The sequence below is a fragment of the Cydia pomonella genome, chromosome 2 (assembly GCF_033807575.1).
Source record: "Cydia pomonella isolate Wapato2018A chromosome 2, ilCydPomo1, whole genome shotgun sequence".
Classification (NCBI taxonomy): Eukaryota; Metazoa; Arthropoda; class Insecta; order Lepidoptera; family Tortricidae; genus Cydia; species Cydia pomonella.
In genome coordinates, this window is record NC_084704.1 from 24676618 (window position 1) to 24687935 (window position 11318).

The 11318-nt window shown below is 35.4% G+C and overlaps 1 protein-coding gene across 1 annotated transcript; it reads right to left on the reverse strand.

The window, feature by feature from the left end:
* Positions 1-259: 259 nt before the first annotated feature.
* On the reverse strand, positions 260-11067 carry LOC133534706 (uncharacterized). The gene is made up of 2 exons (XM_061873941.1): positions 10953-11067; positions 260-906 (listed from the first exon to the last, which is right to left on the reverse strand). The coding sequence occupies exons 1-2, from the start codon at positions 10954-10956 to the stop codon at positions 584-586; spliced, it is 327 nt and encodes a 108-aa protein (XP_061729925.1). The 5' UTR covers positions 10957-11067; the 3' UTR covers positions 260-583.
* Positions 11068-11318: the final 251 nt, after the last annotated feature.

An 11318-nucleotide genomic window follows, 5' to 3' on the forward strand; every position in this document is an offset into this window, starting at 1 on the left:
TTTGTACGGTTTCTTGTCTACATTACACACACCTAATATGAAGTCGATATTCCATTAACGAGACAAGAAGGCATAATGGGATGTGTATATATGTCTGCTCTCCCAAGTACTACTCGTAAACCCTAAATTGTATTATGTTAATCCCTACTAATATTATAAATGCGAAAGTAACTCTGCCTGTATGTCGGTTACCTCTTTACGATTAAACCGGTTAACTGATTTAGATAAAATTTGGTATGGAAATAGTTGAGGCCATAGGATATTTCTTATCAATTATCATCATCATTATTATTATCCCACGCAGACGAAGTCGCGGGCCGCAGCCAATTGATTTCGTATTTCAGCTTCGCTGTTTTTATTCTAATTCCAAGTTTTAAAAATCACGCAATAAATAAATATTGTACCCTGATAGTTGTTATTAATAGCATAGATAGAGGTACCAACTAAGTAGGTACTCGTAATAGGCGGTCGTACCTTAAGTTAGCGGTAATAAATATATTTTAATGAATAGGTTTGAAAAATCTAGCACAGGATGCACACGAAACAAAATAATATAAGTACTATACAAATAAAAAATACTTATTTACTTACTTCGTTGGCTCAGCGACCCAAAATGAGACTTGGCGTCCGACACAAGACACCGCCACTTTTCTCGGTCCTGTGCGACCTCTCGCCAATTGTCGACTCGAAGCTCGCGCAGATCCGCCTCCACCATGTCGCTCCAGCGATACCTAGGGCGTCCGATAGGACGTCCTTCTGCAAGGCGACCCAGGTACGCTCTTTTTACGTTCCGATCTTCGTCCATTCCCTCAAGGTAGCCCAACCAACGGAGTCTGTGGGCTTTACTTTCTCCCATAATGTTAGGTTCAGCCACTAGTTCTTCAATCTGTCCAGCTTCCATCCGGTCTTCAAATAAAAAATATATTATATTAAATTATATAGATATATGGTGCTAGCTAAAGGGAAATGAAGTAGGTAGATAAAATTATGACCGATAGGGAATACAGAGATCGATTTTCACCGATTATTTTGACAATATTATCTCATTCTAACCGGTTCATTTTTGGGCTGAATGAACGCAGCACGCGATCGGCAGCCCGTCTGTTTCCGGTCGGGCGTCCCTACATTACTTCTAATCGGTTATTGTAAAATAAAATAAACCGGCCAAGTGCGAGTCGGACTCGCACACCGAGGGTTCCGCACAAACCTGTAGGTATATAAGTAAAAGTTCACCCATCACGACAATCGAGTCATATCAATTATTAAAAATAGTTTTATTATATGATGTATCTAAAAATTTACGGTTTTCGCAATTTTTCCTTTATCTGTACTATAAGAGGTTGCTTTGTACCAAATTTCAAGATTCTGAGTTCACAGGAAGGACCCTGTAGGTTTTGATTCCCTTGCGAGTGTCGAAAATTTGCGGCATAAACGGCTGTATCTTTTGATTGCCTTGGCTTAGAAGTTTGTTTTTTCACAGCTCCAAGGGACTTGAGTATTTGATATAAATTCCAGCTTGATACCTCCACGCGTTCCTAAGAAAAAGGGTCTTGACAGACAGACAGACGGACGGACGGACAACAAAGTGATTGAAGCTGTGTAATGGCACAAGGTTACGAATTCTTAGCCAACACAGAAATGTTATAGAGGCATAATCAGCTAAAGGGGAGTCGGTATTTATTCCACGCATACCACTAATACCATCCGACTATCCTTTTCAGTTTAAAAGAATACAGTTTCCCCTAAAGCTTTGTTTACAAAGACAATAAATAAATCTCAAGGCGAAACATTAAAGTTAGCAGGCATCAACTTAAGGGAGGATTGCTTTTCACACGGCCAATTTTATGTGGCCTGTTCCAGGGTTAGTTCTGTTAAAAACCTGGTTATTTTAGCACCTCAGGGTGAAACTGCAAACGTAGTATATACCGTAGTTCTACGGTGATTATGATAATAAAAATACTGATATTTCTGGAGCTTAAATCCTACCTCCACTCATAATTTTCTGTCTTCCTTATGCTCTTAAATTTTACGTGAAATATAACCTACTTACTTCTATCAAAAATATGTTTCGCCTCTTTGACCTTATTTCCAAGGATATTTTACTATACATTAAACTATTTACACACTAAATATGTATATGTTTTCCTTAGATATTTTGGACATAAACAACGTCAACTATTTAAGTTTCAGTCTACCGGAAAGCTCCAGCTAAAAGTTAAACTTTGCATCAAACCGTCGCCCAAACAATGAATTATTTAGACCTCTACTGCAGCTATGTAATACCTTATTATTGACTATGTATCTGATCTCTGTGATTTGTGGCTCTGCCAACGATTGACAATGGTCTTTCTAATTTCCTTAAGTCAGTATTTGTTCATCTAATTCTAAATCAACTGCTATTTTTTGCTGCATTTATTGAAATATGTTCATGTTGAATTACAGCAACCAACATCAAAATTTTACTCTCTCTTAATCTTAATCTGACTTAAAACTTCATACAGTTTGCAACAAAAGAAAAGTAATTTCAACATTGCTGGGATATGAAAATTACAGGTACTTACCTACTAAAGATGTAAAATGTTAAAGATAAGATTCCACGCGGACAAAGTCGCGGGCAACAGTATTACATACATCTAGCTAATTGACAAAATCGCAGAATAATAGGGTTCGGACTTTCTAACTGAATCTATTCAATTGACTCTTCGTTTATATATTTTAATGTGTGTATTCGGACATCATAGGCTATATGAGTCGCTTACACGTCCTTGGAACACTAGGTAGGTACATATAGCCATATAGCTACTCTCCATTTTTATTAACTTATCGCCGAATCTTGAGATGCCGCCTAAAAAGCTTCAGTTCAAAAAACAAACAAATAAAACATTTTTATAGAAACAGATATAAGCAAGGACTCACCTACAACAAAATTGCCACAAACTCTTACTCAGTTTTGTCAGAAAATTAATCTCCTTCCATTAATATTATTACATATAAGGCTCCAGCGCCCTCGGGTTGTTGTAAGCCCTCTAACATTATAGAACGATATCATGTGTCTTGTTCAAGCCATAGACAATCTTCTAACAACGCGCAGCCCGGTAATAAAGCATGATGTATACCAGCAACATTGCAGGTGAGATTAAGTTGCTGCGCGACGTGCAATCCCATGCTTTGATTTATACTATGCACTAACATTGTCCTCGGCCTCGAGTCCACGGATACACTTTATGAATAGCAGGCAATACAATGTATTTCGTACTTGTATATTCCAACTTATTGCTGCGTCAGAACAGTAGCGAGGTAAATGGTTTATAAATTTTATATCTAATAGAATTAACCTTTAGAAACCCCGGCTTCAAACAGGATAAAATAAAATATTATTCCTTTTATATGCGCTGGCAACTGAAATATTTGAAATTAGTGCCAAGCAAAATCTTAAAAGCATTAACACACTGTCGTATTACATGCTGACCCTGGTGTGGTGCGATAAAAAGGAAATAAAGATGCCAATTAGTCGTTTTGGAGTATTATTGACCAGTATTGTAACTTTTTGGCTTGTCGCAGACTTCAAACATAAGTATCAGTAGCAAGCGCGTATAAAAGGGATATTTTTATTTTATCCTTTTATAAGTAAGTTTTTTGTTTCAAAGGTTTATATTTCCATTTTTAGGGTTCCGTACCAAAGAGGTACAAACGGCACCCCTATGGTGCGACTCTGATGTCCGTCCGTCCGTCCGTCTGTGTGTCACATCGCTAAATATCTCGAGAACCGCTTAAGCTATCGATTTGAAATTTGGAATAGTTATGAACAACGCTAACCCAGAAACATTGAAACAATATTTTTTTATTAACTATGGAAAATGCCTAATATGAAGAGGGGGCAAAATTTCAACGTCTAGTGACTAGTCACTGGACCTAGGTCCAGTGGGGTATCATTGTCAAGATCTTAAATTGCACATACAATTTTTTTTTTCTATTGGTATATTACTGAAAAAAAATTTTTTTGAAGGAAAGGAAATATCATACTTCCCCTCCCCCTAATCTCCGAAGTTTACCGAAAAAAAAATTATAAAATGTTTACCATTAATATAAATTTTACAGGAAAAATATAATCAGATAACTTTCTTGATAACTTTTTTTAAGTAACAAAAAGATTTTCCAAATTCAGTTTGCAATTTAACCAACATTTCGTGTGTTTATTTTGTTACTTGTACTTTCTATGAGAATATATTAAAGACACCTTTTTTCAAATAAAAAAAACAATTTTTGAAATCGGTTCATAATTATGATCGAGAATTATCCTTGAAAAACCAACATTAGGCCGCGCAAATTAGTTAGACAATTTGCCAATAGATGGCGCTGTAATTATACTTAGTATAGGTACTTCTGATCAAAAGTCTTTCGCTTTTATAGTTACACGAGAGAATTCAAAAGTTGCACTTGGTTTGTACGGAACCCTCGGTGCGCGAGTAAAACGAACTCGCACTATATCGGTTTTTTAGCTCATAATTTTTGTTTTAAATGACGCAGCATTCTGCAGGACTCCTGAACAAATTATTTGTTCGTTTTTGTCTGCCCAAATAGTCATGTCACGTTTCGTTTCAAAGTCTAGATCTGAATCCATCGAGATTTAAGGAGTTCCTTCGATTCATGGAACTCATCATAAGAACTGGACCTTGACAAAAATGATGATGGTTCAAAGGTTCAAAGAAAAACGCTTAACAAACTTAACATTAAAAAACATTCAAAACTCACTATATCTAATATATGCCTCTAAGATTTGAGGAGTTATTCCATATGGATCCCATCATCAGAACTGTATTGGACAAAAATGGAACCAACATGTGAAGAATGACGGAGTTCTGAGGTAACAAACATACAAAAAAAATGGTGGAATTGATAAGCTCCTCCGCTTTTGAAGTCGGTTGAAAAGTTGTGTTTTATGACTACAAATTAGATAGATCCTGCACAGCTCCCCTACCTAAAAAGGTTATACTTCAACGATATTATAGTCAAGTTGTCATATTTCACAAGCTTTAACGATACAACCTGATATCGGTACCATACGGCGTACCTTTTTGAAACCTATGACTGTACGGCTATGCTCAGCTGTTACATGATTATTGTATGTATTATTTATGTACTTATGTACTTGGTTACTCTTTCTACGGCTAGGTTTTTTTTAAATATATAAAATCCTAACATTGAGTGCCGCCGCCACTACCTATATAATTAATATTTTGACATTATTACGGAACAGTCCCCATCACGGAAAAATTGTGTTCCAGAGCTTTGGGAGGAATGCGCGCAGCCGAAGCCAACTCGTAGATGTCCTACAAATTAGCGAAATATAACCCTCCCAAACACTCCCACAAAAAGTGACATCTGGGATGGCTTAAGGACAACACTGGCTGTTAACAGCCACTGGGACAACTTGCGTCTTATGCATGTTTCACTTCCACCCCTAGAGCATATAGCTCTAATGATGCCACTCAGGTCGGCCGTTACATCTTTTTTCATACCCGCAAATTGTAAAAAATCTAGCCTAAGAAAGAAAATGAATAAAGTATTTATTATATCCTCGTGCCGCCCATTGTGCATACATTATGATATTATTACAGCATTTAATGATGGAGACCAAAAATTACCATAAGAACTGGGTGATAGAACAAGGCGACAGTTTCCTCATAATGTATTTCTTCACCGAAACGCAACTACATGCATTTAAATCAGTCTAGGTAAAAGTTTCTCCAATATTTCCTTGTACTCAAGTATACTCTGTTATAGTTCATTACTGTACAAGTGCGAGATAACTATTTGCTCTCTAATCTTAACCACACCTACTAATTAGCGCAACTTTGGTTGAGAACGAGTTGAGTCTATATATAAAACAACACAGAATTACGATGACGCGAAACAAGAACAGTGCCTGTAATTAACATAGTAATTATTGGAGTCTAATTGCCACACAGTTCATGCCTTGAATATCAAACGGAGGCGCCGGGAATGACGGCGTCCTTACTTGACGGAATAATATGACATTTAATTAAGGGATACCCACTTTAGACGTAAAACTAAGATAGAGAGGGCGAAATAAACGCCAAACCAAACATATGGGGAGGATTTCATACTCTCGTTTGAGACATTGGGTAAGTACGTTATGTTTACTTCGTTTGCATTTCAATTCTAAACAATGACAACATCAAAGTAATTACATAATTTCAACTTTAGAAAATATCAATGTAAAATATATTTCATAGATATATGTACGGCCTAGGATTCAAATTGGTTGACTGTACATGATACAGAAGCTGGCATGATTACTAGATGGATTGTTAGACTGATGCGTTGAGCGGGGAAGCTACAGCCTTTCTGTGTCCTGTCTCCACAGGAACCCCCTCTTAACGAGTCTCTTCGAAAAACTTTGAAAGGACTCAGAGCGCCGAGATAGCTTTTTATTCTGAGGATTCCAAAAGGATTTCCTAAATACCCAGATATTGAAGGATCTCAATATTTCCTTTATATCTAAACACCATATTACCGTGCAGAAACGACTAAATAAATACCTACATACGTATCAATGCAAATGTGGGTACTCTGTGCCATTTTTGTTTTAAAAATCAAGAAATGCCGAATTCCTAATATCCCATTGACACATGACAGCACCTTATGCAACGTAAAATATGCATGATCTATTGAAATAATAAAAAAATGATCGGCCACGAGTATGTTGGGCCATGGGGCCATGCATAGTGTAAGGTTTCGTAGTTAACTACCATTCTGCCAGAACCTGCCAAACAGGGGCAATTAATAAGTATCATAGTCAAGTAGTAGTCATGTAGGTACATTACAAGCATAAGAGTGTACCTCTACCTTCGCAGCGCTTTGTACGTTTTTTACTAAGAAGAGAAGATTTTTTTGCAATAACTCAAAAACGGTTGGACCGATCATGTTAGCTATAGTTTTTATACAAAATATTTACTAATCTTTAAATTGCATATTTTTTGAAAACATGGTTAAAAAGTTAAAGGGGTTATCATTTTGTATGGATGGTACCTACCCTAAAAAAAAAATTTGTAGTTTTTATTTTACCGTTCTGTCGCCATGCATGAATTATGTATCCATGCCAAATTGCAGCTTTCTAGCACAAACGATCACGGATCAAAGCCGCGGACGGACGGACAGACGGACATGGCGAAACTATAAGGGTTTCTAGGTGACTAAGAAACCCTAAAAAACAAGCAATACTGTTAAGTATATAATTGAATCACTACCATAGAAAAAATAAGCAGAAGCTTACAAAGTACTCTGCCTTGGAACCAATACGAGTATATGACTTGGTACCAGTGGCGGCAGAGACTGCAGGATCTTGGGGCGCAGAGGCTAAGGAATCTGACATATAATTATTATAGATTTTGCCTGGGAATTAGATTATTTAGGGATAGGGGTTGCGTTCCCTGCTCCGTATTGTACCTGGTACAACAGATCTTCTTGACAATTCAACGGGGCAACGCTATAAGTGTCATATTTTGGGCCGGCTACGGTCCAGGGTGGCACAATATGAACCTCTTACTGGTATCTGATTCAGTTTAAATTTGGAGTACTACAATCATTCCGATGACAATGCAATATTAATGCTAACATGGAACGGATGATGCAGTCGGATGGCAGCAATCGGAAATCTTTGATAAAAATCACAAACACATCGATTTTAGGCTCATTAAAAAAGTCTGCAGACATGCAAATGAGAAAAAGTAAAATCAGTAATAACTGTGGTATCACAAAACTACTGTCAGTAACTTCTTTTCGAATATAACGACTGACCACGCTATGTAATTAACATACACGCTGGTTTATTTAAACATAATAAATGTGCTCATGCACATAGACACATAAGTAATTTCGTACTATGGTATGGCTAGTCCGCTCAGTGATCTAAGTATACTGCAAAATCGGTGTCTGAGCCTAACTGGAAAGTAACGTGAATTTTGTGAAACCTACGACTTTATTACAAAATATCATTTTAGACCATCATAATACGACAGATGATGTTCACGATATCTATTATAAAATAATATCATGCGCCAGAGCGTTTCATATCTCCCACAAATATGTACAAATCCAGCTTGACTCGCACTTGACCAATCTTTAACAAACAAATTGTTTGTTCAGAAATTACTAGATAAAGCAGCCGGTATCTAATCTAGGTACGCAATTAAAATAGGTTATTTATATACGCGCGGATTTCTCAGTGTTCTGTTTACCCTTGCTGAAACATCAAAGAAAGCTAATACAAAAGCATTTGTTCTGTTAGCGACAGAGCAAATTACCTGAGGGTATAGGAAAATAACACGAGCATTTTTTTTTCTTGAAATAAAAGCAGTGGCATTATTTCAATTACCAATCCGTTTATTTTATACGATATAGTATTTTTCTTTTTAAGTTTTATTTTAGCATACGTTTATATTAAACTTCGGTTTTATTGTAATGTGTTGAATCTGACGAGTGTGTATAGTAAGTTGATAATAAAAGTATCTAATTGTAAAAAAAAAGTTATACTTAGATCAACTAATAAAATTAAATACGCTACAATTTTCTTCATTAATCATTACTTTGTAAGGTTGGGTTCATAAATGAAACATTTCTTTGCATGGGGATTGTTCACGTCCCGTTAAGTGCTCCATACAATAGTACATTTCGATGCTAGTGCGGAAAGTATATCATTACTTCACGAGTACCGAGATATCTTTCTCGCCTGCGGCGCGTGGCAAGACTCGGGACGAGTAAAGAATGACATATCCGCACGTGTATCGAACGACGTTTTTTAATACTGTTGCGAAAAAATAGGAAAAACAACAAGTACTTTTTTATTCATGGTCTATAAGACAGAAACAATTGTAAATATAAAATATTATACGATTATTACCTAAGTATCGTTATTTACGATTATTTGTGTATCGTATATTTAAATTGTATGAAAACAATTTCGAATGTTGCCTTAAACTTAAAACATTCTTGCAGTAAGGAAAAACGCCTCTGCTTTGACAGGCGTTTCGGCAGCTATTCCGTTCCATTCAGAAAACTTATTAAGACCGGTTTTTCAATATTAAATATTAAAAAATAAATGTGTTATAATGATGAAGAGGTAAGTAATAAAATATGAAATATGCTTATATTTATTATTTTTACATTAACAGTAGGTTTTTATGTTGATTACGACTTTTAAAGGAAACTAACATTAACACTCATCAATAAGTACTATAAGTAGTCATGAATTGGAACAAGTGGAAAAGTAAAAAGCACTAAAGCACTTCGTAAAGTAGCTCTTTTTGAACAACTGTATTAAAAACTCAATTATGAATGTATAGTCAAGGTATTAAATATCGACACGGTCAATTTGCAAAAATATGTAAACACGACTTTATTGTCCATACATTAAAGTAGTGTGTACATATTTTTGGCACTTGAGTCCGTAGCAAGCTCGGTTCTGCGTAGTAACTCATTTATACCTACTTGAAAAAACACATTATGCCCAATATGGGCACAATGTAATTTAAAAAAAAGTCTATTATGCCGGCCGTAATATTAGTAATATCGGTAGCTCATTATATCTCAGTATGTTGGTATACTATGACACCGTTTACGAGCAAGTGTGATGAAAAAAAAATACTGTTGTAATCAAAATGTTACGAAATAATTGACGATTTCACATTTTTCCATTAATTTAGAACACATTTTTGATAAAATGTGTTCTCAAATGTAATTAATTGGCAAGTATTAAGTTGACAATGTACACTACAAAATGGAGTAAATAGTGACATTCAATAGCAATGAAAGATAGATAATTGAGAATTTTACCATCAAAGACCCTTCTGATTATACCTACACATACAATTTATAAACGGAATTAATTAGTTAATATTACGGCCAAATAAAAGATTAATAGTACAATAAAGCTTTCGTTCCGAGTAGTACTTAAAAACGATTTATACGTTTGCAATATGCATAGCTCTGGCACAATAATCAGTAGTAAAATTGCTGGCCCAATGTAGACTCTAACAGCACAAGACCGATCTAACTGTCTCTTTCTGGTGGAGGCCCGCGAAGGGGTTCGTGCTTCGTAGGAATATTCTTACTGTTATTTAAAAATTCAATTTTAAATTTAACTTATGTAAACATAATGACATTTTTGACTATTTATCATAATAATGTATATTCCTTCCAATTTTCGAATCATGTTGCCATTGTAACTTCTTGCAAGAAATAAAAGGCTTTTTATATATTTTAATTTTAATATCAACGACCTGCCTCGTTTAATGTTAATGACAATAAGTTTTCATTGATCTATTTTGAAATTATACCGCCAGCAATATTAATAATGTATTTATTAATAACCTCACAACTAAGCACGACGAACAATATATAAGCCAGCCAGACATCTAACAAGCAACAAACGATTTTCTCTTATAATAGGACAACGGCGCGGACACGCAGAAACCGGGCGGTGTTTCAAACTATATCACCATAATGAGAGCCCGCACAATAGGCCAAATCCCTCGCTGAGACAAACGCGATCCTACGTTTAGGAAGCACATTATACAAAACTCTTTGTCAAAAGGGTCGACCGGCATCTATACTCTATTTCGATATCCTTATAAACTTTGTTTTTTACTTGTTTCATACAAAATAGTTTAATATATATATTAACAAAAATATTATAACCAACTTTTCACTAATTAGGGAGCTAGCTCTCGGCAAATCAATACTATCCTGATGTAATTGTGTGTAGATTTCAATGCACGTTTAGAAATCTCAGTTAAGTACTATGTCCATTCATATTTCAGTCTAATAATTACCTAATTTTATTAAAAGGATTGTAAAGTATTAACACTGTAAAATTTTAATTACAAGTAGGTATAACTTTATACTAGAATTAGGTAGTTAAAGGTTCTTACCCATCAATGTCAAAAATGATAATATAAATTTTCATTTAACCACAAAGAATATCTCGGTAAAGCACTAAACAACTTTATGCCGAGCATAATATTACCAATCTCAATATAGCCCGCAGTGTTTTAGAAAGAATGGAGAAATTTTATGCAAAAATCTATTACTGACGTAGTTTTATAGACCGTTTTCGATTTAGGTAATAGCAATGTTAAAGGAACTAGAAGACGAATAGCTTTTCATATTAAATTGAATTCCGTGGTTCATTGATTTTCAATTTGTATGGGGCGTGCAGTGTTCTCAGCGGCAGGCGGGACACCCCGGCCCCAAATAGGCAAATAAATCTATGTAGACACCCAAGAAGAATGTTGGAA